The 26,154-nt window shown below is 42.1% G+C and overlaps 1 protein-coding gene across 7 annotated transcripts in view; it reads right to left on the minus strand.

Moving 5' to 3' along the window:
- The window catches only part of BRWD3 (bromodomain and WD repeat domain containing 3), a 125,966-nt gene extending 110,611 nt beyond the window's left edge, over window positions 1-15,355 (minus strand). For all 7 annotated transcript variants that reach the window (XM_072627018.1, XM_072627017.1, XM_072627013.1 and 4 more), the window contains exons 1-6: window positions 15,066-15,355; window positions 14,874-14,932; window positions 14,533-14,562; window positions 14,122-14,181; window positions 6,173-6,323; window positions 5,478-5,576 (exon numbers count right to left, since the gene is read on the minus strand). In XM_072627018.1, coding sequence (XP_072483119.1) covers window positions 5,478-5,576; window positions 6,173-6,323; window positions 14,122-14,181; window positions 14,533-14,562; window positions 14,874-14,932; window positions 15,066-15,099 — 433 coding nt within the window. In that variant the 5' untranslated portion in view covers window positions 15,100-15,355. The remainder of the gene's footprint in view (window positions 1-5,477; window positions 5,577-6,172; window positions 6,324-14,121; window positions 14,182-14,532; window positions 14,563-14,873; window positions 14,933-15,065) is intronic.
- Between the last annotated feature and the right edge of the window lie 10,799 nt (window positions 15,356-26,154).

Below are 26,154 nucleotides of genomic sequence, written 5' to 3' on the forward strand. Positions count from 1 at the left end.
CTATCCAAAACTGTCATTTTAAGTGTATAGCTTAATTAAGACCAATGTGCTATTTCAGTTTTAAGCCAGGTACAATCATTTCAGAAATAAGAATATAGGGTAGACTCTTAGAAGAGAGTTGGTTTAACTCTTATAGTTATCTTTTAAAAGAATAGCTTGGATTTCCATGTGGGAGCAATTAAAGCACCACCATTTAATATTTATTGGCATAAAGAAAAGATTCTCTGAATTTATATTCTAATTACTTGCAGGTGTGGTATGATAGGCAATCCTTACAACAAGCATGAAAGTGATGACTGAAAAAGCAACTTGTTTCATGCACTATTATGTGAGTGCAAAAATAAAGGCAGGTGCCAAGAGAAATCCTTTACAGAAGATTGACTTGTGGGTAAGAGACCTGAGCTACATACAAATTCATCTAAGTTTACCTGTACATGAAAAGAGAGATGTTCTGCCTCAGCAGCAACTTCTGACATATGTTTGCCATATTAATAAACAGTCAAACACCGCTAGCGGGAACTTTATAGCTAGATGTAAATATTAATTTGCTTTCTGAATGAACGTCTGAGTTGTATACTGTATTACAGGGCTACCATGCAAATTAGAAGACCTTGCTGTCTTATCTGTCCGTGGTATGAAGAGAAAAGAAAGTGGGCTTAAAGCAGACTTCTGCATTACACCCATGATAGAGCTAGAAGAACAAGCAAGCCCATCTGCTGCCCGGTGTCATTCAAGCTGGCCCCAGAGCAGAAGGGACAGGCTAACCCAGCTGGCTTGGGCAGAGACGGCATTTAGGGAAACACTACTTTTGTTCATAGAAGAAAATGTGTTTTCATAAAACTTTTCATTATCCACATTAACTATGATGCTGATTGATCTGAATAAATATAATCCTAAAGGACTATAATTTGTGTTCCCTTCAATGACTTCCAAGCTGATCACTTGGCCAAAAGTCAGGATGTTTAATTGCCAACTAAAACAGACGCTTTTCAATTCTATAAAGTACTAACATTTTCAACGTAAATAACAAAGCAATAACAAAACTTAGTGAGGCTACTCCTGCAAGATTGCAATGAATACTAGAAATTCTAATTCTACATGGCTGGGGCCTCAGTGGGACAAGTATCAAAACTTTGTAATTTGGTTCAATTTGTTTACTTTGATATGGTTTTGCCACGATGCAAAGACAATATGATCAATCAAATATGACGCAGAGCTAGCTAATGAAACGGCATGACGACAGCTTAATCCTGCAATCATTTTAAAATTATAAAAAACATGCTCTTGAGGTTCAATTGGATCCTTTTATCCATTTTTATTTATATTCCCAACTTCCCTCATCAAACCATGAAAGCATAAATGTGACTTCTTTAAGACAGCTGGGAAGGCGTTGGGTGAGGGTCGGCAATCAGGAAATGCCTGTGCCGGAGGACTAGACTGGCCAAATTGACCAGAGGGTTGATCCAAAAAGAGAGGAACTGTCTTCCCACTGAGGCATGGGAGGGGCCGTGAGATACACTGGCACCAGAAACACCCACACCTGTGACACCAGGTCTTGAAATATGGGAGGCCTAGGCTAATAAGGTGCAAAAATAGAAGCAAACAGGAAACAAAACTGGAGATCAGGGACTGCTCCCCCATTCAGTGAAGAGATAATTAATATTCTTAACTACCTTGACTAGGGGAACAGTAGAATACAGAATCCATCACAATGGGCAATACAGGTAAGGTCACCACTTAAAATTTTTGCAAGCAAAGACTGGGTGCAATGTGATCCTTAAAAAAAAAAAAAGATTAAAAACACACAGGAATGTTTAAGAAAAAAAGGCAATACTTCAAAAATTAATTTCATAAAAAGTGATCCTAGCAAGCCATCAGTCGGTCAGTGTAGAACAAAGACTTGGGAAGCAATTTACCTTTCCAGTCTATCCTGAAGTCCGTCGTTTAAATTTATCACTCCAAAAAATGTGGGGCAGTGGTTCTGAATACATACAGCAGAATAAAGGATAATGTAAAGGAGTCTCCATAAATACCATTTCGTTTGGTTAGGGGAGTGTGGAGTGCTCATGGCATTGGCTATGGCTGAGAGGTGAATCACCATCCAAGCAGATCATCTCAAAGGTTGCTCATTTTTAGCTTGGGAATGATGCATTAGGTGACTTTTCAAAGTAGATTTACCTTCCTAATAATTACACTTTGCTCAGACTAATGTTAAAATTAGCCACTTTTATGGTGTTCTTTTATGGTAGCTTGGATGAGCTGTGGGCAACAGTGGGAAATCTGCCCAGAATTGTAAATTTAAAAAGGGATTTCCTGTTGGTTTTGCTTACTTTGCTAGGTAAATCCTGTTTGAGGTTTTATCTGGTACAAAATTACAAAGGAAGACAACCTTAAATTAATTGCCTATATTGTGTTCCTTTTATGAGTTATTCAGATTACTATGAACTAAAAGAAATCGCATTATGCTTGCCTAAATCACATGTCAAACAGCCCCACCCCTCTGCAATCAACGGGGCAGGCTCCTAAAAGCATGAGAAGAACATCAATGTTTGCCACAACATTTCAGAAAGACTTCCATGAGACGTCAACCAAAGTCTGAGAACTCAGGCAGGAACTTAAGTTTACTGTGTAAAACCAGGAGGACTCTGAGAGAGAAATAGCTATGTCAGATTCAGATATCAGAAACAGAATGAAAAGGAGAACAATATAGAAAAAGGAAGAAAACATCCCGATTGTATTGACATACATAATAGGCACTTCTTTGTTAAGTTGAAACAAACGCAAATTCACAAATGATCACAGTGTAATGGAATATACTTCCTATCAAAAACCCTGAGTCTGAATCCTGGCCTTGCCATTCATTTACTAACTCTGGAATCTTGGGCAACTCACTATTACTTCGAGCCCTTCATTTCTTCATCCATAAAATGGTGACACTCCTTAAAATATAGACTTCAAAGGGTTACCGTGAAAATTACCTGACAATGTACATTAAGTGTTAAGCAATAAAGGGATGAAGAAGGTATGTATTAGCTCTGTTCAGTATAATAACTTATTAAAACTGGGGATATTTTTGCTAGTCTTTTCAGTGACACTCAGGAATTCCCAGAGTCAGACTGGCTACCCTGGAGGAGAGAAGAAAGAAAATAACGGCCAGACAAACTTCCATCCCTTATCCATCTGACATCATCTTGTTCAGTCAGTGGCACCAAGGAACCCATTATGCAAAGAGGTGATTAAGGATTAGTTCAATCAACCCATTTCCCTGATAAACCTTACTATTCTGGGAACTGCTCTATATTTCTAGCCTATGCTATATCTCAAGCAGCAAGTTCTATAAACTGATCTGCGGCACCAATGGTTGTTAGTCCTAAATTTACCTCTTTAAAACCTACCAGCTCACATTCGAAGGGAAAGGATGAGTACACAAATAGATCTGCCCACAGGGAACTAGAGATGCCTGAAGAGAGTGGCTAGGTCCTCCCAAAATTCATGATTGTGGTACAGCTGCTCATTCCCAGTGGTCCCACCAGGGTTCTCTCATTGGGCAACTCAGACTTCCAGAAAGCTAGGAAATTGGTAGGGAGGTCCCCCCCAAAATGGACTCCTAATTAGGATGGGGTCATCAATGCCTCTTCAGACTGCAATTTCCACATCTGTAAAATGGAGACTAAATAGACCCTAACATTCTTTCTAACTGTAGATTCTAAGCCAGACTTTCCCTTTCAATACTACCAGGAAAGTTAAATGGGTAAATGGCATTAGGAAAGATATTAAGAAAATATTCCTTCCCCCTCAAAAATGAATACACTACCCAGAGTCACAAGATAAAACTTTTGCCCAAACCAAATTTTCTAAAAGGACCCCCTTATCTTTATCAAATATAAAATAAATGGATCTTCTCTTGGTGACCCAAAGAATATTTGAGAAAGGTAAGGTAGGGCAGTTTCCTCTTGGAACCTGTGGCTGAGAGGAGGGCATAACTTTAAACCACTGGTAATGTGCTCAAGGTGGGAAGATGGTATAAATATATCTTAAGTCAAACCTTTCTTCTTAAAACCGAGGCTCTAGTACTGATTCTGAGTATGGAGCTTATACAAAATAAATACATGAAAAATGGTGACTCTGGAAGTACAGGTGTGTGTTGGGGGGAGGGGGAGGAAAGGAGTAGGGTGTCAAAGCTTGCTAGAAAAGAAAACAGGAGATAAGAGAATCAATTATGACACATTGAGAGAAGCTAGTTAGCTGTGAAGATTGGGGTCAATGTCACAGGTCAGAGAGAAAAGACAAAGCCACTAGCCTGGGAGGGTTTCGATAGATTTGATTAGCCAAAAGCCTGGGGAGTGAGGAGAAGGGAGGAGAGCCCACCTGCTGACAACAGGAAACACCTGTTACTACTCTAACACTCCTTCAAGGCTGGCTACAGCTAACTGTATTTGTGACACACCTCAACTATATACAGTTTTTACATCCAAGTTTCATCACACAGTAGGAAAGTTAGCTGTAGAACAGAACCATCTGTGTATGTGAGGTCCTAAAATGGACACAGTAAGCAAAAAAAGGTACCAGTAGGAAAAACAGGGGGAAAAGGGAAAAGGGGGGGGGGGGACAAAACCTTCCAAAGATAAGCCAGGCTTTTCTGCACCCTCAGGTGGCAACATTGAAATAAGAATTCTAGATTGCTGAGAGGATGAGGTTCGGTAGCATATATAGACATCTGTTTAACTACAAATCAAATGCTCTGTACCAAGTCCAAAACTAAATAAAAACTGATCAATGAATGAGCAACACTTAGAAACTGTTTATTCACCCACACATAAAAAAGTTCTCACTCGCAAAATGACAGGAGACTATAGTCTACACATACACATATAGAAGTTAACTTGTAAAATCTGACTTCCTAGACAAAAGGACACTAGAGCTGCTCAAACTTCTAGGAACCAACCTAAACCAAAATGACCATTTCCTAAATTTTCACAACTTTTTGCTTCATTTACTACTTGTAAAAACAATTTAGCAGTGGTAGGCAATCCTTTAAACAAACAACCAAAAAAGAATATGTTTAGTAAAGAAAGCTAGGGACCGAATGCACTTTCATTTTCTGTATTTCAATGGAATTTCTATGCATAAATAAGTAGTTAAACCAACATCCACGTTTCACACACGCATATCTGAAAAAGAAAGTGCTTCAACTGAGAATGACTCAATTCCCCCATAGAACGTGAGCTCTGAGGGCAAGGGAGTTTCATTGTTTGTAACCCCAGAGCCACACGGGCCACCTTCCACACAGGCACCTAACAAATGTTATGTTGAAAACAGCACCACTGAACTTTGCTGGTAAAAGCTTTGAGAATGGGAAGATATACTAGGAAAACTGAAAATACCAGCAGTTTGTCTCTATGGTCAATGTAATTCTTCTAACTTAATTGAGATTCACAAGGAAGACAGAAAATGGCTCTTTCACATTCAGCACTTACCAACATTGGGGGCTCTCATGTAGTCTGCAGGTAGCTCTGGAGGTCGGCCACGGTGGAGAGCTGCAAAAGCAGATCCGTTCCATAATGCACTCTTACAGTCTGCAAAGAGATCAACATTTAGTCCAGGGCTTTAGCATCTGAATTTTCACTACGAGACGGCAACAACAGGTAACTTGGCTCTTTAAAATGAAATGCTTTGTCTCTCTTTTTGCATCCCCAGTACCTGGTACCTAAAGGCCACTTAATAAATGTTTACTGGCTGAAATCTAAAACTCTAAGTATATCTGTACTTACCTTAAAGCATCTAAAATTTCTGAGAAACTGCTAATTTCACCACATTGGGATCAGAAATAAATACTAGTCAGTCACAGGCCAAGCAGAGTCAGAGCAGAGGCATTCACCATGAGAGGTTTGAAGCTTTGCTACTGGAGGTAAGGCCACCTTCTGCCACTGAGATGTCCCTCCTCAGAGTTAGGAGATATCACACTTCTGTCTGCAAAGTCCACATACTCCTTACTTTCTCATGCTCAAAACTAGTTGTACTAGCTAACTAACCAAAGCGCTTCTCTGCATTATCCAGGTACCCAAGAATATCAATGAGACAGGCCATTTATCTCCCAAGTCATCATCAGTTTTCACATTCTCCCACCCTTCTATCCACCTGTCACTCCCAGAGGCTAGGCAAGCCTTCTTACCTTTTGCCTCTCTCAACAAAGATTGCCGGCCAACACCTAGCAAAGTCTGTACCCCAGGAACACTCTGAGGTATCTCTCTGTCCAAGAGTGGACCAATCCGCTCACAAATTTTAAGGAGGTAGTCTGGAGGAATGTGTGCATTGGCTGTCACCTAAAACAGCAACAATCAAACATAGAAATGTTTTGTAGTTAGCAAAAAAAACTTTTAAAATATTGTATTTAAATGCTTTCTAATGAAGAAGAAAACATTTTGAAATAAGGAATTTATAGCAATGAGTAAAATGATATAATTTGACTGAAGCTAACAATTCAGGAATTTAAATGAACAAATTTGGACATCAATACTGATCCAATTGATTTGTCTTTTAAATCACACTTCCAATTGTTAACTGTATGCATTTTATTTAGATGTATCAACTCATCTCTACCCAAGATAATCTTTGTACCCCCGGAGCTTAGCAGGGTCTGGCTTGTACCAAATGACTGATGATTTGACTTGAGCAAGGAACCACAGGAACACTTTCCTGAATAGTAGGGGAGCTGGACTTCAGTAGAGTGGGAAAAAGCATTCTTTTTCTTCAAGAATCTAGCCTTAGCCTGTATTGAAAAATTGTGAGGGACATCCCTCTGCCCAGGGCTAGTGACAGTGTATTCAAATACTTAGAAGACTTCAGTTCAAATCTCAGGAACTCTGCCACATCTTAGCTATGTGACTTTAATCAAACCCCTTTACCTCACTGGGCTACCACTTTCTCATATATAAAAAGAAGGGATCAGACTGAGTAGTATTTAAGCACGGTTCCTTCCAGCTATCAATTCTGAGTCCCTCTTAGTTTTGTCTGGCTGTAAACTGACATCTGGTTTCCTCCGTGAATCCAAATCACAATGGAGGGGAGGAGAGAGGAGGGAGAAGGGGAAGAAGAAAATCGGTCAAATACTAATTAAAAACAGTTATTGCTTAAAATAAATTTGAAGGGATCAGTCATTTAGCCCTACTAGTTCCTCTTTGAAAAACTCCAATTCACAGATTCAGGTTAAGAGCTTTGAGATCTGCAAGTGGAAAAACAGCATGTATAACCAAAGTAGAATACTATAACATGCCTACTTAACAAGGTTTCATTTTTGTTCCACCACCTATAAGAACAGGTTTCTAGGCAAATTTTGGAGACAAAACTAAAGCAGAGGCTCCATCAAGACCTAGGTGTTACCCTCTCATTTGAGGTTCCTAACTTCACAAATGATCCCTATTTAGGAGAGAAACAGATGCTCTGAAAGGTGATTTGTCAAGTGGAAGAACCCAGACTTGCCCAGTTCTGAAGACTCCCATCGAGTAACTGGATTTGGTGCTGGAATGGAATTTATCTACTCTGGGACTGAGAGGTTAAAGGTCTTCCTCAAAGTCACTTCCCTCAGAGCAGAGATTTGAACCCAGGTCTTCTCATTACTCTTTCCAAGAAATCTTGCTGCCTCTCCAACCATTAAACTAGTCTTTATATTATTTTAGCTTTCTAAGATGGTGAATTTTAAGATAAGTCAGTCATCGCAAAGTAACTCTAGATTTTTAAGCTTCCTTGAAAATTGCTGGCTGACCTAAGAAGAAAAGCCACGAAGTACTTCCTACATGCATAACCCATCAGAATCATGGAAAATGACCAGCTTTTCTTTTTTTGGGAGGGGGGAAAGGGAAGATGGGTTGATTGGAGCACTCGCCACACAAAGCATTTACTTAGATGCTCCCTCTGGTAATAATCCATTGGGAATTGTCAGGCAGTAGAGAGTTCAGCAGCCATGCAGGATCCCCTTTTTTTAATCGGGCTACCAAGCTGCAGATAACAGGATGAAGTTAGGGATTTTAACAAACATTCCAAGATGGTCCTTAAAAGCCTTCAGTAACACTAATGGCATCTCAAGATAGAGTGAAACTCCTGGACACACCCCATAAAAGGGAGCCCTTGGCAAAAGTTCCTACAAGGAAGAAAAAAATCAAACTACAAGAACATAAACAGCTAACCTACTGGGGGCAGAAAGGTTAAACTAACCTAATTTTAATTTCTTGTACTGATTTAAGAAAAAACTTGAGAAATTTTTCTGCTAAAAAAAAGAGTATTTAACTAAGATTAATTTAAACATACAAAAGGGAGAAAGAAAACACAAGATGAAGCAAGCAAGGGCAGTCACAGAAAAATGCATGGGGAAGAGAGAAAAATCAGCTCCGAAGTGGTGCCCACTACTCCTGTTACTTGGAGCAATACATCATCTTATTGCTCACCTCTGAAATGCGAAAAGCCATCTTCACTGGCTTCTCAACTGTTATTTATTTTTCCAATTTAAAGAAACTTTTCTAGGGATGGGGAAAATCAAAGAAACCCAGGGGAAGGTGGAAGACAATTAAACATTTGGTGAGCCAATGACCAAGCACCATATCATCCAGGGAACTCATAAAATTGAGCCGGCCACCTGTTCTAAAAGGCTCACTAGAAAGGAATCATATACCAATAAACAACTGTATAATAGTACTCATAGAGCTAAGAAAATCAAATCAATACTGTCTGTAGATAAATACTATTGGTAAGGGACTAGACTAGGTAGGTACCATGGTCTAGTGGAAATGGTCCTAGATTTGCAACCAGAGGACTCCTCCCTCCCTCAGCCACTTTTCATCTTTCCAGGCCTGTGTAGGCTCAGGGGATTGGATTCTAACATCCCTCCCTTCTAAAACTACATTTAAGATATCAACTTGAAAGAGTAAGTTATTCTGAGCATTATCAGAATATTATCAAATCAACTACAAAGGGACTGAAGAAGAAAGAACTGCTAAACAGAAGTACATATAGTATAGTTTTACATATATCTGTATCTGTAGATGTGTCAAATGGTGGCCTTGTCTAGCGTGCAATCAGGAAAGAGGTAGGAAATAGTTGGGAACTTCCACTGCAACAATAACAAAAAGATACTCTCAATCTCCTTTGGTGACATTAGAATTTCCTCTCAATCTGAGGGAGCTTACAAATGGAGACAAAGCGTCCCAAGAGAGTATTTATTCTTTAGTCCTTAGATGTGACAGATAAGCTGATAGCACCACTTGTTTCTTTTCTGTGAGACCAACTAGACCACTGGCTCACCCCACTATGATTTTAAAGTCCTGGTCAGCAGTCTGAGGTTAACACAACATTAAAACATCAGGGACCTGTGACTGTGGAGCCAGGGCAAAGGAGACTTGAGCAGAAATCTTGACCCTGAAACTGAGTAGTCACATACTTCAGGGAAAATCATTTCATTCTGCAGGACTTCAATTTCTAATCAGCAAAATGGGGAGGATTCTTCCAAAACTTTAATCACAGGACTGCTGTGAACCTTGAAGCTCTTTCAAAGTACTAAGGCACTGAGTTATCATTACAGAACATCCTCTGGAGTTATTGGGCCCAACCCCTAAAAGACTAGTCCTGAGATGACAGAATCAGGCCTCAGATTTCGGTGGTCTGCTGGCCTTTGGACCCCTAAGGCTACAACACACCTTGAGAGAAGAGCACTTTAGATTAGAAAAGAGTCCTAAAGGTCATCTATTCCAAAAACTCATCACCTTAAGAGATGAAGAGGGCTCACAGAGAAGTAACTTACTCAAGGTCAACTAGGTAACCTTGAAACAGGATTCAAAGCCACATCTTGTGTTCCCAAACAGAAAGGCAGGCCTCTTTTCACACCACTATATTGTATCCCCACAAGTAGGAGTGGGACATGTGGGGAGGAGACAAGCAATATTGGGAAGGGAGAAATGAGCAGTAAGGGGCAGCATCTCAGAAAAGATCAGTACACTGGAATCCTATGGAAATTTGATTCCATTACCTATGCCTAAGACCAAAAAGACTGAACTTTTATCACGAAATGGCAGGGTAAGGGGTTGGTTGGGGTTTGTCCTTTTTTTTTTTTTTAAAGACTAAGAATAGCTCTTAGAAAGCCATCATAATAATAGTACTGAATCTTGGAGTCAAGCTTAATCCTAAATCAGATTCAAACTTCAGTGCTCTGATATTTTTTAATCTGTGTGATGTTAGAAGAATCACTTTTCTGGGCCTCAGTTTACTCACCTGTCCAATGATGGTGTTGGACTAGATGATGGGGGAGTGCTGCTCTAATCCTATAATCCTATGATGGTACAAGCCTAAGACCTTTAAAAATAGGTTGGTCATCGGCCAAAGATATCATACATCCAAAAATCTTCAAGAACAGATCTAACAAAGCTGAAGGCAAAGTACCATAGAAAGCATGTGCCTACATGTAAATCCAGCAAGTTAGTAAGAAGGAACATGAGCCGTGCAGCACTGCACTGCATGTCACAATGCTTACAGGCCTCAGCCTGGGCCTTACCACTCCACCCAATGGGTTATTGTTCTATGCCACTCATGGCCAAACTGACAGCTCATGCAGGTCTTTTTTGTTCTAGCGTAATGCAGTCCCCAGAAAAACACACAGTTCTCTCTCACTACAACTGTGTGTACACATCGTAGTTAAGAAAATACACAGCTTAAAGTGTTTCTTAACCTACCCCACTCTTGACTATCACATGCTTGTTCTACAAAAACAATGAGCCGAAGGTAACAACTTAAGCTAAACAGAGTAAAAAAAAAAGTGTTTACAAGCACACAGTCTAGAATTCAGATGTGTTAGTAACTACATGGTAGTCTTTGCAAGTTTATTCTAAGGCTGTATGAACAAACAGCCTGAGGGCAGGGAAGAAATAAACCTCTGTAACCCTGCTATGATTCCTTACTGACATAAAATTAGAGCCATGCATTTACCTCCATCCAAATAATGAAAATCAATTGATGCTGAATAAATGCAAATATTCCAACATAGCACAGCAAATCTGCCATTTACTGTCCAAACTCCTCGTGTTATTCGCTTGTAACTGATAGATTAAAAATCTCTAAGATGTTAAGATTTTTTAAAATAGTATTTTTAAACCTGTATTTGCTAATCTTACTTTTTTTAAAAAATAAAAAAAATAACCTTTTAAAAATTATTTTTGGTATCACCAGGTAACTTCCTTTGCCTTCAGTGTTCCCAAATAAAATCTATGGCTTTTCTCTAGAACTATTTTAAATTATCTATCTGATGATACTTCTCCAAAAAAAAAAAACAAAAAAAACACAACTTTCCTTTACGTTGTCAAAGGAGCAGCAAGTCCACAAATAAAGCTGCCTGCATGAAACTTGCAAAATAAAATGATCACCACTGTTTCCAAAACATTTTTCTAATGGGTAGAAGAGCCTCGTTTCTCAAGACCCAGGATTCTCAATACAAAATACATTTATTTTAAAAGTTACTTTCAAAATTTTTATTACTTGTCTGAGCCCTGACATCCATCCTGTGGTATAGACTTATTTTTAAATAGATACTTCAGACCCAGATAGGTCTATTCTTGCATGACCTTGGCAAAAACTACGCTGCCTTCCCTGAGTGGCGAATAAGGAGTAAAAACACTTTAAATTAGCTGCTTATTACAGATCCACAAACCTAGAAAGCAATGGAACAGATAAATGCAGCAGAGGAAAGGAAGTCTGTTCTCTTGGCAGCCTTGCACAGTGTAAAACCTGCTATATGGAGGTCAGAAAGCTGGGGTTTGAGTTCTGTGAAACCTTGGGCAGGTCAGTTAAAGCTCTACAGATTTTAGTTCCCCTATCTCTAAAATGAGAAGGCTGGTGACCTCTAAGGGTTTCCTTCCAGCTCTTAATCTATGATCCTATTATGTTTCTTTCAGTAGTCTCATAAGCAAATCATGTTAAATAGTTGAAATGGGAACAATGAATGTACAAGGTCTGTCATATGCTTTGTTTCAAACAAGATGTCACAAATTTTACTGAAGGAATGTTGAGTTTTTGGTGAAAATTCTTTGATCTCTTCTTTACACATTTGTGTTTTACTACTGGATTTTTTGGGAGTTCCTCCTCCCAATAAATCTTTTAAAAAAATTAATGTATACAAAATACTCCAGATAAAATAAAACTGTTCTATTGTCTGATGCGTCCTTGTACTATGTCATTCAAATCACTGCTCACATATGAAGGATTAGTCAGCAATCTAATTGACTAATACTACCGGGCCTTCTGGGACAGGGAAGTTTATTCCTGTTTAAATTTTGTCCCAGCCCTGCCCTACCTTATACCCCTTGGAAGACATAAGTGGAATCAGCTTCAAAAAATGTTATGGCTAACAAAAAATGTCCTAAACTACTAGTTCAAACTGAACTATTTTAGGAAAATGTTCAAGACCAACGGGGACAATCAGAAACACTTTAAACAAAAAATATTTTCAATTCATGTTGACATGAAAAATCACCTACCTTCAAAGCTACCACTAAAACTAGTCTAAATAACTGAGAAGCAAGGTACAAAAATGAAAATTTTGAAATACTAAATTACTCCTAGGCAATTTTTCTTTGTTAATTTTCTGGCAGAAGACTTCAGCAGAACAAAAAGGTCAGACTGAAAATTTAGTAACTCTGAACTATGAATGTACAAAATTGTTTCTAATTATTCAATGTGAATAACTTTCACTTCAGAGTTTTCAATTTTGTATTTTAATGACTTGAAAAGTAGAACTTGCCAATCAAAAGGAATACTACTATCTCTTACCTTCAAAGTTACAAGAAAAAAAATCTGCCAAAATATTTGGAAATGGTTGATACAGCTTCATGATTATAGCTCGAGAGAGAATATGCTCTCTATCAATTTTTTAGCTAAGGACAATTCCTTTCAGCAACTACCGAAGTTCTCATCTTTTTCTTCCTACTTCAGACTTACTTGACCTCCCCTTGAGATTTTGTTTATTGATCATCTTTCTTTCCCCTCATTTATATCTTACTGAAAGATTACTTTGATTTTTGAAACCTTGATAGACACCACTATCTCACTTGCCCTCCCTAAGTACTACATTGATAGTTTGTTAAACCAGGAGAAGGAGATTGAAATCTCTTTTTCTTGTCCACCGGGAACAAAATAGGTACATGGCACAGCGGGAAAACAGATTGTGAGAAACAACACGAAGAATAATACATTTGGACCTTTGTCAAAATCTAAATTACATTTGCCATATACCATCTTCTTCGGAATCTAAATTCATGTTTTGACAAGTCACAAAAAAGCTAACACATTACCATTTTGATGAGAAATATAGTCACGCAAGCATTATTTATAGATGATTTGAGTAGTTCCTTTTCCTAACAGATTTAACACATAGAAATCTGTAGAATGTGGTCAGTCCTCTAAAAGGAAGAATTTGGAGGAACTGCTCCTATGCCCTAGTATTTTTAATTGTGTCGCTATCGACCCCCTCCCTCCCCTCTCTCTTCACTGTCCCCCCACTTACTCGACTCACTCTCCCCCCCAACCTTCGTCCAAAGGGACTAAAGGCTGGCCTCAGTTCCCGTATTTCAAGCCAGGGCCAACCAGGAAACAGTTTTCTTCCACTGATCCGAAACTGGAGCATGTTACCAGCGCTGCCATTGGCCAGCGTCAGTCCTTGGTACGTGCCCCGAGATAACCCTCTAGTTTTTCTCCTTATCCCCCCACCCCCCACAAAGGGCCTTCCCCAATGTTGGTAGCACATTCGAGAAACCGAGGCTGTTCTCCCCCATAACCGGCCGAGCCCTCACACAAAGCTTGGGGGGGGGGGCGTACCACAGGAACGGGGGAGGGGGAGGGGAGGGAGCCCCGTAGGCCGGCTTCTTCTCTCAGCCTCCCGGGGAGGTCGGGGAGGCGTGGGAGGAGGGGGAAAGGAGACCGAGCAGGGGGAAGGGGCAACCCGAGGTTCGGGGTGGAGCAGAGGTTGATCGGGGCCGGAGCCAGAGCGTGCCGGCCCGTGCCACCCGGGGGGCAGCTGCGGGGGACCTAGGGGGTGCCCGGGAGGGCAAGCGAGAGTTGGGGTAAGTTGGAGGAGCAAACTTTACTTACCAAATCTTCGAAGCTTCTCTGATGCTCTCTTCCCTCCCAATCCAGGCGCCTCGGGATCAGCTAAGGGGCGGGAGAAGAGACCGGACGGGACAGACGCTCAGGGGGAGCCTCCCGTGCCCGGCCGGCCCCGCTACCTCCCGCCCTTCAATCCCGACTCGGTGACCTGGCCGGCCCGCTCGGGGACGCGGCTTCAGCACCGCCGTCCTCTGCCCCGGCGGCCGCCGCGCCGCGCCTCCGCCGCCGCCGCGGCGGCAGAGCACGGAGTTCCTCGGGCTTCACTTTCGTGACAAGGCGGCGGCGGGGGGTCTCGAGCCCGGCCAGCCCCGCCCAACCCGCTCCCGCCTCCCCCTGCCCGGCTCCCCCGGTCCCCCGCACCCTGGGGTTCCCCGGGTTCCCCGCTCCGCGTCGTACCTGATGCTCCTCCAGCTCCTCCACTAGCACCTGGAGCGAAAAAACACCGAAACGGGGCGCGTGAGGGAGCGGAGCGCGGCGGCGGCAGCTTCATGCCCCGCACCACGCCGCGCCACCCCGCGCTGCCCTGCGCCCCGCGCCCCGCGCCGCGTCCCAACCCCATCCCGCCCCGGCCGCTTTCCCCGGACCCTAACGGCGGCGGCGGCGGCGCCACCCGCAACGGCTCTGGGGAACCCAGGCCGGCAGCGCGTTCTCGCGCCGCCCCGGGCCGCCGGCGACCCTCGGTACCCACCGCGACCCCGGGCACCCCACGGGCTGCCAACCAACCGGCGCCTCCTCACCTGAGCAGATTTATTGCAAGGTCCGGACTGCAGGAACCTGGCGATCAGGTAATACAGTTCTGCAGAGGGGGCGCAAGGGAAAGAGAGGGAAGCGGTTGGAGAGCCAGCCGCGGACACCCCGAGCCCCCCGCCGCCGCCCCCCGGCCCCGGAGCCCCCCCCCCCCCCCCGCTTGGCACGGCCAGGCTACCCACCGGCTTCGATCTGAGACGGGGCCGCCGTCGCCATCCTGTGACCAGAAGATTTGGGGGAGTTCGCTCGGAAGGGGGAGGGGGCGCCTCTATTGTGGCGAAGCCCCCATGACCCGGCCCCGGCGTCTCGCCGCTTCCGCCGCGTTCCGCGTCCCAGTTTCGGTCTCTCTCAGATTCATCGCATCACGTTTCGCCCCATAGATATTCTAGCCCGAGCGCTGAGGAGGCGGAGAAGGAAGGAGAGAGAGCAGAAGAGGGAGGAGCAGAGCGGTGCGAAGAGGGCGGGGGAGGAGAGGGGCGGGGGGTGGGGGGGGGAGAGTCTGTGAGAGAGAGGGAGAGAGGGAGAGAGGAGAGGCAGGCCGGCCGGCGGGCGGGCAGGGAGTGGGAGGGAGGAGCAGGAAGGGAGGGTTATAGCTGCGGCTGTGGGAAGGGCGCCGCTGCAATCCCACAATCCACCACGGGAGGCGCCCGAGGCCCCTCCGCGACGCCTCTTTCCGCCGGACGAAATGCCTTCGCGGTCCTTCCAGAAGACACGCGAAAGAACAATGTTGATGACGTCTCTATGGTGCGCGACGCTCTGGCAACGTCCCTTAGAACTCGCTGGCGTCAAACCGCCTTACGCTTTCCGGCTTAGTTACCTTCGCCGCGGCGTTGCTAAGTCCTTTCCGGTTACGGGCAATCCCCTCGCGCTTGCTCCGAGGGGGGGAGGGGGGATCACTGGCAAGCTTTGGCTTTTTCGCCCCCAGCGGGGGACCCTGCAGCCTGGGCCATTCCTGCCCCGGGGCACAGCAGGCCAGCCGCTCGGGGTCAGGGCATGTGCACTTGACGCTTTGGTGTCATCCTCCTGAACCTTCGCGACTTTTGTTCTCCTCCAAAGTTCCCCGAAACACGTTAAGCCTTGGGATTATTGATTCTCAACTCACCCTTCCCCCCTCCCCAGCCGCGAAATGTGGGGGAAAGTGTCCATGGCTCTCCATTCTGGAATTGCCTCCCTGGTTCTCCTGTCAGCCACATCCCCTTGGGCTTAACTCGAATTCCTTTGCCCTGATCATTGCCATCCTGCCCCCCAAACCGATTATCAATATTTCCAAGAGAACCTCCTACCATCACACACATTTCACCCTGACGCGCCTTTGGCCGTATTGCACTTGCAGATTCCTCTTGATATTCTAACAGAAGATGACTAGTGGGCAATTACTGAGGTTTTAAATTTTTTTTTTTGAAAGGCTAGGATTATGGCTGTTAATATTTACCGCGTGTTCAGAGATGCTGGACATCACTGAGTAATTTACACAATGTGGCTCGTCACACAGTGTTTAAAATCATTTTTACAGGTGGAGCAAATTATGAACCCCTTTTTTTTCCCCTTCCCCCTCCCGATATTCATGGGCTTATGTCATTAACAATAGACACATGATTACCAGTTGGTTTTTTAAATAACTTATTATTTAAATTCAAATGGTTCACTGTACATTCAGAGCTTCTAAGATTGAGATCCTATTTTCAGTCATTTTGGTTCTTAAGCTCTGCCATTAGCAACAACATGAACAACATATTTCTGTCTTCAGAGGCATCAACACGAAAAAAAAAATTTTTTTTTTTTATAATACCAACCCAATATTTAACAGACAAACTTATTTCGGCTTTGGGGGTGGACAGGAATAAACACTTAAGTATCTGAATGTGTTTGACAACAGTTATCATATGGTGACTAACAGGAAAAATATTAACCCTCCACTTTTGGCTTACAAGTAAAAAGCCAACCTAATTCTTTCAAGTTACATATTCAATAAAGCAAAATGCCAGTTCACTAGAAAAATCTGGAATTCGTTGTAATGGGCTGTGCGATTTATGTGAGGTTTTGTTTGTTTTTGTTGTTTCAGAGTACGAAATTTGCTTTTCCCGTTCAGGGTGTGGCTGCCCTTGGGAAAAGTCGATATTAGAATATATGTGTGCAAATGGATTGTAAATAGCTACCTAAAATTACAGTCTACTTGAGAACTAAAAGGTGCTTCTATCTCTCCTACTTAATCTGGTTTGGTTTCAGTTTAAAGTAGCTGCTAAACCATAAAGGAATTCATAAACTATTGAATCAAAACTTACTATAGAAAATGAAAACTGGGGAAAGGATTCATTATTTAACAAACGTGCTTGGGAAAACTGGTTGGCTGTTTGGAAGGAAAGACATTTAGGCTCACACCTTACATGCTCTATCCCAGTAAATTTTGACTCAACAATAGACTTAAACATAAAAAGTGAACTATAAAGCAGGAAAAAATTACATATTTATCTCAATTCTGAGAAATTATTTTTTTTTATCCCACAAATAGCAATAATTGTTAGGAACAAGGTAGAAGGGCTTGACCTTATTAAAAAAAAATCAAAGGCAGAATTACAGATTAGGGAAACTATTTTTGGCAAATAAGAGCAATGAAAACTTGGCATCTAAAAATATGAGACCAAAACAGCACTTTAATATGTTCTTGGCTGAGCTGAGAATTGGTCCAGCCATTCTGGAAAGCAATTTGGAACTATGCCCAAAAAGTTACTAAACTGAGTAGCCTTTGACCCATCAGTACCACTACTAGATCTATAGCACAGAGACCAAAGAAAGAGGAAAGGACACGTATGGATGGGCAAAAATATGTATAGCGGCTTTTAATGATAGCAAGGAAGGGGGTGCCTAGCAATTGGGGAATAGTTGAACAAACTATGATGTATGAATGCCATGAAATACTATTGTACTGTAAGAAAAAATAAAGGGGACAGTTTCAGGGAAACCTGGGAAGGCATGTTTAAACTGATTAAAGTGAGCAGAACAAGGAGAACAATTTGTTTTCCCAGGGACATTATAAAGCCAACAATTTTGTAAGATTTAAAAACTCTGAACAGCTAGGATTCCAGAGGACTTATAATGAAACATGCTACCCACATGCCTTACAGAGCCTTGATGAACTCAGGATGGAGACCTGCATTTTTTTTTTTTTGGACATGGCTAATTCAGGAAATTAGTTTCCTTTGAATATGCAAATGTGTGAGAAGGGTTTTCTTTTTCAATTTTTTTTCCAGTGGGGGAGGGGCAGAAAGGAGAGAAGATAGATTTTGTTCATTGAAAAAAATTAAATATAAATGGAAATGTCAAAAAGTTCCAAATTATTTGCTATACTTAGATTTTCTACAAGCCAGATTTCAAGGGAAGGTGCACCCTGTGTTTAGAAATGACAAGATTCAAGTAAAGTGTTTCATTTTAAGAGAGAAGTTGAGACTACCTTCCAGTTCCTAAACAAAAGCAAGAGCTTTTTGCACATGCCTAACAGTAATACTAAGGGATCCCTGGGGCTTGCTGTGTGATTCAGTCCAGCAAATAGACATTTACTTAAAATGAAAAATGATGTCCTTTAGGAATCTGGCAGCGGATAGCATCACTTTCTAGGCCAAACTGAAGTTCTATAAATTGAAAGTTGAACTCAGATAGTTGGGCTGTTCCCACCACAGATGGGACATAGTGTTTCCAGTCTCCTGATACTGAAGCCCTGCTTCTCTCCCAGATATTTCAATGGGGTGGACATGTGCAGTTGAAAAGATGACAGAAGGAAACCCAAACAGCTTTTGTGTGGTGAGCTGTTGAGGTGAAGTAGGGTAACCACAACTTGGGAGGGCAGAAGATGCGTTTTAAGGATGCATTGCCACATTCAAAATTGTGGCAGGGCTACAGACTTCTGGGAGACAATCAGGCAAACGCATCAACTTTGGTCTGGCTTGGAGTAATCAGGATTTCTACAGCCCCAGGCAGTTTAAAAGTCAGTCATCTGAAGCTTGGTCTGCAAATAGTAGCAGTGACCACAAATCAGAGAACAATTTTTATGTGGGCACAGTTTAGAAAGGACTGTGAGCAGTCTCGTAAATACTGGAGATTATAATCACACCATTATTAGCTTCATCTTTGAATATTAGATTATATAAAGTTTGGGGGTTCTATTTGTTGATCTGTGTTGGTCTCCCTGCTGCTTTTTGTGGGAAATGTGGAGGTCACATTAAACAAGGATTGTTCTTGTTTAGGTTTAATCTAATGTTCAGATTGGTTATGTGGAAAGAATGAATTTTATTACTGCTCCAAATCTTGATTCTTGAATAGGTTCATTAAAAACAAGAGCTTTTAGCCCTGGTATCACTAGATTTTTACAAAGCAAATTTCATAAACCAAAGGGAAAAGTGGACTCACAGAATAGTCTAGTATGGATACCTTTTGGAAAATTGAATTTATAATGTCATATCTTATAATTCTATAGCGAAAAAAGTAACTAAAATCTCCATACTCATTGACCCAGAGATCCTACTGTTGGGCATACGCTCTAAAGATGTCAATGACAAGGAAGATCCTACCTCCACCAAAACACTTACTAGTAACAATTTTTGAAATAGGAAAGAGTTGGGAACAAAATAAATGTCCATTAATTGGGAGAGAGCCCATAAATGTGTGGTATGAAAGCAGTAGAATATTACTCTGCTATAAGCAGTGTTGAATATGACCAATACAGAGAAGCATGAGAAGACTTATAAAACATGATGCAAAATGAAATACCCAGAATCAGAAAAACAATATATACTATGACTAAATAGACCTCTGTGACAGTCTGGACCCCTTCTCAGAATGATGTTTTGAAATGAATACAATAAAATGCACATGGTTACAAAGGAAACAAAGAATATCGAGATATAGTTTTCAAAATATTTCTAAAAAATAAATAAATTCCTGGACCAGACCCTTGAATTATAATAATGGAAATGGAAAGGATAACAACAAAACCATCCCCGCTGAATGCTCTGAAATCATAATGACCAATCTTGGTCCCAAAGAAGAACTATGAGTAGGCAGATCCCCTTTTCTTTGTAGAGCTGTGGGGCTTTAGGAGGCAGACCCTGAATATGGCAAAAGTTTTTTCATAGGTTGGTTAGCTTTGCTAAACTCTTTTTTTCCTCTTTTAGTCTTTGTCCTAAGGAATGGCTGTCTGGAAAAGGAGGGGTACACACACACACACACACACATACACATACATATATATATATAAAATATATATGTATGTATATGTGTGTATGTATATATATGTATATATAGGGAAATGTAGATGATGTGAAAACAATAGAAATAAAAATTTATCTTAAAAACAATTCCATATCCAAAATATTGTCCTCACAGCACAGGGCAATAAGTGCACATGAGCATTGCCACTCTTCAGGAAGCCAACCCCAGCGGGAACCCCCACCCTTAGGTTACTTATGTGCCTCATGGGTACTGCTGGGACTCTTATTAACTTCATAATGCTTGAATACAGTCTTGCTACTTTGTCTTTTAATTATTTAATATTTATTATTCAAAGTACTTAATTGCAAAGTGAGATGGTGATACTCCCCCAGGTCTTTAAATTAAGAGGTAATAAGAGTTTTCTTCGGTATTTCTCTTTTTGGGGTTTTTTTCCCATTGTTCATTTTATACCAGATGATTAAGTTTGACTTTTAACAGAAAAATCAAAGTCAAAAAGCCCCTTTTTCCAGATATTTAAAGTGGGGGGAGGAGAGGAGAAGCTCAGGAAATCCTATGGGGGAAAAACCTACACAAGCTCTTACAAATGAATGATTGATCTGCTTTTCCAAAATAAATTATTTATGGAAGTCTTTGCCTATCTCTCAAACTCAACCTTCAGCCCTTATTTATTCAAACGTTAGCATGAATAAAACTAATTTGTTTGACTCGAGCCCTAACAGTTACAGCACCTGGCAGACCCAGAGCCTACTACAGAATAGCGAGTGGAGCAGGACTCAATCAAATCTTCTGCAATCCCTTGTGCACAAAAGAAACCACCAAAGTTTCCTGAAGTCTCTTTAGACACTACCTGGCCCGAGGAGAGCTTAATGCCTTATCTGGGAGAGCAACAAACACTGGGGTCCTCTTGAGGCTGTCGCCGTACTACAAGTGAAGCAGATAGAGGCTTTCTGGAGAAGGGAGTCTGGTGGCCTGGCAATCCCAGCGGCCTCTGAGGCAGCAGAGCTGGCCTGAGAATCCCTGCCTGACTGACCAGCACTGCTAGATCATGGAGTGGAGGTTCCAGTGTGGGAATTCAGTTCAGTTCATTTCTACCAACATATTAAGTACCTATTGTGTGCTAGGTACATAAATAATGTATGTGAAAGCTATTCAAATGTAAGCTATTATTATTATTCTCCAAAAGATGAAATGCAGATGACATTGATGCAGACATAAAAATGAAAAGGTACTGCGTTAAATATTCACAGTGCCCAAGCAGACAGTAACCAAATATTTACAGCATGTACATTTTTCTTGCTGTATGTGATATATTGGCTTAGAGTTCTCACAGAGGGGCTGGGCATAGGGACGCCTTTGAAGGCGGAAAGAATGGGGTCACTACATTAACAAATGGCTCTCCTCAGAGAGAAATGGAAACCAGGGGCAAAGGATCTTGGGGTTTGTGCTGTCATCCTATCCAGCCAACAAGGAGAATGAATGACTGAATCATAATGGCTAACTCAAGAAACCAATGGCTGCTTCTCTTCTTTAGAGTGGTGATGTGGGAGAAATGTGGGAAGGGGATGGCTTCAGTCTCCCCTTATTCCTTGAATTCTATAGCTGGTTTTGAAACCTACTACATAGAGGATTAGGAGTCAGGAAGACCTAGGTTCTATTACTGCCTCTAATACTAACTGTATAACCATGGTCAAGGCACAGAACTGAGTGAAATCTTGCTAACACCACCCATGGTCTCATGGGAAGTGCCCCTTCTCATGAGATTGTAATAAATTCCTTTTTGTCTTCTACCTTGAGAAGCCTCTGAGTTTGAGTTAGGGTTGCTGGATCCCACACAGAACCTTTCCAAACCTCAGTTTTCTCCTCTGTTCAATGGGGATAATAAAATCGGTAGTACTTAACTTACAGAGTGGTTGTGAGGGTCACAGTATTTTGCTGTGTAAATATGAGTTATTAGGTAGTAGGATGTTGTTCCAACAACATAAATATTTTATAACCAGATCAGCAATCCTAATTCTGCAATGAAAAGGTTAGCAAAAATCTTTTTTTCCCTCTAGAATGAGAACAGTTTTATATGTAAGAATTTTGGGGAATGAACTAGACTAATAGAGGCTTTCAGCTTTTATTTCTATTACTATTTATAAGGTGAAGTGTCAAATTGGAGTGATTTTTTGAAAGATGGTTTTTACTACTCTGCATACAGCCACTCCTAGCAGACACCTCTTCCTTCTCCCTACTCCTGTATTCTTCCAAGCCTTCTCAAAAATATCTCTCCTTTCCCTTCTACCCACACACTGTGAAGTTCACCTTGTCAAAGACAAAACCCTTCATGACATTCTTCCTGACCATGTGCAGTATGTACTCAGCATCCCATGAAAACCAGATGTACAGCTTAGGAAGCACTTTGTTCCTGTGATGTTTGCCTGCTTGTTTCCCAAGCATACATATTGCCAGTTCTGGGGGAACCTTTGGGGCAACACCCTGCCACGGGGGATCCCTTTAATCCCTTCTGGGAATCAGGAGGCACCGATACCACCCACTGGGCACCTCATGGAGCTTTGATTCCAGTCTTGTAGAGGGATTTTAGGGACCCGCCTTGGCTAGCTCCCAAACGTAGGGTCCTTCCCCCTTCTCCTCTTTGCCTACATTCCCAACTATTCAACTTCCTGAAGGCAGAGGACTCATCTTCTCTTTAGAATCTTATGCCCCAAAGTGCCTAGTGGGTATTTTTCATATAGTAGGCATTCAGTCAATAGTTACCAAATGAAGGGAGCCCAGTTCAATTCGAATGCCTTCTCTTAGGAACAGGCTTGAATGGGGGAAGTAAATCCCCACCTCTCCCCTGCCAGTGTGTGGCCCATGTAAAAACTATCAGGTCTCTTAAACCCAGTCCTTCAAACCATATCCCCTGTAAGGAATTCCTTTTTTTTCCATTTCACTAAAATACAATTATTTCCTTCGTGACCTTTGCCTGATTTCTCTTTCATGTAGTTCCTCATGTCCCCCAGAGGCTTAATGTGCAAGGGGCCTCTGTGTCTACCTAATTCACTTGCACAGTGATAAGGGAGGTCAGTGACGAACGTGGGATCTCGGGAAAGTCCTTCGTGTATTTGCCCCCTCTGAAACCTGATTTGGAGGGGGGGAGGGAATAAAACACCATTCTGCCGCCTATTTTTGCTTGGCCAGCAATGCCATAAAGTAGGTAGGGGATGTTCCTTTCCTCCATTCTCCTGACAGCCTCCCACCGCCACATCAAGGGGTAACACAATTAGCACACAGAATTATTTCAAAATTATTTAAACATGTCTCCCTTGATTTGACAAGAATAATGTTCTGTCTGTCTCTAAGTGTCAGCTACTTGAGGGAGTCACTGGATTTTCTCTCGTGCCCCCCCCCCCACCACCACCACAGAATTTCAGAGCCTTCTCCAAACACCAGGCACCAGGCACCTAGTGGTCACTCATCTTAATTGGACAACTTGCAGCTGGAAATACATGATAATTACCTGTTGTTGTTGCGGAAGCTTAGTGTGGTGAAGTGGAGCTTCTCAGCAGGAGGAAGGCTGACACAAAGGCCCAGCACCTTCATATTAGTGAGGAGCCCATAGAAAAAGAAAGAACTGAATGGGGGAAACTCTGAAAGCCAAGATGAGGGACAGACAGGCTTAAGAGAGGCCCCTGCACCACTAGACTCTTTTCTGACAGAACTTTGCTCAATTGCTATTTTCACCTTTAAATGTAGCTCATTGTTGAAATCCCGTACATTTACTGAGGGGAACTGTGCCTTGTGTCCTTTCATTGTGAGCGTCCTTCTGGCCCTGGGCTCGTGTCGTCTGCTTTCTTAGTAGCTCCCCAGCACCTGGGACAGTACCCAGCCCAAAGTATAGACTCAATAGACCACTCTCTTGTGCTTTTCAGATACCGGGTTGGGAGGAGGGGGGTGGAACTGTTGCAAATAAAAAAATGTGAATTGAGAGAGGCTGATAAATTAATAAGTACATTGCTTGTTTTATTTTGACATCCACCTTCACAATATAGTAAAAGCATAGTGTGGCTTCCCTAATCTGTGCCCCCCCCCCCCCCCCCAAGCAAACAGCTTTTTCAGAGGTCGGATTAGTACTTCTCTCTTCCTCTGTGTTAGCTTGGGTGTCAACTCAGGAGGCTTCACTAAGGTGTGAAACACTTATTAACACCTTTTATTGAGACCCCTGTCTGGGATTGCTGTAGGAGGTGGGGGTTTGTATCGGCAAATCTTGAAGGTGCCAAGATCTCCTCATAGGAACCTCTGTGTGCTTGTCCTCCCTGGGTTCTCAATAAACAATGAGGATATTTACCAAGTGTTGCTGAGGAAAAGTTGTGCAAATTTGGGTGGGGAGGGGGATGCTGTACAAATGACAGGAGCCTAGTATGCTAACGACAGGGGAAAAAATGTAATGGGTCTAGAGGGAGAAGGCAACCATATAAATAAGGAGGTTCAGTGTATTTCTAAAGTGACTGCCTGACTCAGTAAACAGACTAAAAGTTCCCGCAATCTGTACTACTGCTCGGTTTATTTGTCTGGTTGCCAGGGAAGCACCTTTATTGATCTTCAGTAATATGTAAACCACTGAACAGAACATAAAGATGAAAGGACTCCCTATTCTGCAGTTACAACCTGAACTTATTTCACATATTTGTGAACATAGTAGCCGTATGTTCGTTTTGCTGGTTGCATTCCAATGTGTATTTTGCCAAAGCATAGTCACAGATTATATAGGTGTTTTGGTGTCAGGGGTAAGTGGTTTGGGACCTTTCTCCTCCTCCCCTTCTTTATCACTGCACCATTGTGTGATTGTCCGAGGAACAGCCTTTTAAAAATCCAGTAAAACATTTCAGATTCGCTGCAGCCAATTGCTTTGGACTGCCTCGATATTCCGGGAGTAAATTAGGATGAGTTGAAGGTCCATATCAGGGTGAGTGCAAAAAAACCATTGTGAGGGAGAATTGTAGTCCAAAAGGAAAATACTAGAGTTGGTGATCAGAGTAATCTCAGACATTTATATAGCCCTTTGCTTTTGAGATAGCATTTTGCAGACGCTGTCTCACTGGATCCTGACAGCAGCTATGGGAGGTACATAGGACAGGTACCCCTGTTTTAGAGGGAAGGAAACACGTGAGATTGTGACTTGCCTATGATCACAGAGCTAGGAGCCAGAAGGTGAATTCGGCAGTTCCGACTGCATGGCCAATGATTTCTGAGCTACCCTACCACTGACCAGATGGTCTGGATCATGGAGAAGATGCTGTTTTCAGGGATGGTGAATGATGGGAATGGAAGATGAATGTTAGGAGGGCTGAGGCCCTTTGGGGTCAGGATGACTGAGAAGGGTGATTAACATGAATATTGAAGCCCTTGAAGATGGGCTTGTGGATGGATTTGAGAGGAAGACTAGGGACCAGGTGTTCACACTTCATAATTGCAGCATCAAGAGACCTACTTCACAAAACAAATCCTGCATTTTGTAGTTTAATCTTTCGACCACTTTACTGTAAGTGTTAGGAGTCTTCTCTTTTCCTTTCTCTTCTTGCTACCCAAATTAATTACCCGCACACTGCTTTTTTAGATTGGGACTTGGCAATTTGCTGGATTCTATGCACACGCCTTTCTGGTTTGACACCTGACCTTAGTGCCTAGCTGAGCACAGGCCTCACTAAAGCAAAGACTGTTTCAATACTTTCATCTTTAGATTTTAGTCAATAATTCAGTTCAATAAACATTTATGGAGCATTTACTATGTATAGGGCATGAGTTGATGTTAGGAAGTGGAAATAACTACAAAGACAAAAAGTGAATAGTCCCTGTCTTTGTGGTTTCTCAGTGAAAAAAGCACTCTCCCTTTGTTTAAGCATGCAGTTTGATTTTTCTGTAGTTATGGGATACAGATCTGTTATAAATTAGGCTGTGTGCTTGGACATAACTTTCCATAATTATAATGAGCTCATTCAAACTAATCTAGCATTGTGTGTAAAGGGAAAGACAAGGAGCTTTGACCTGTTGGCTGAATAAGTACTA

Source organism: Notamacropus eugenii, chromosome X (genome assembly GCF_028372415.1).
Source record: "Notamacropus eugenii isolate mMacEug1 chromosome X, mMacEug1.pri_v2, whole genome shotgun sequence".
Taxonomy (NCBI): Eukaryota; Metazoa; Chordata; class Mammalia; order Diprotodontia; family Macropodidae; genus Notamacropus; species Notamacropus eugenii.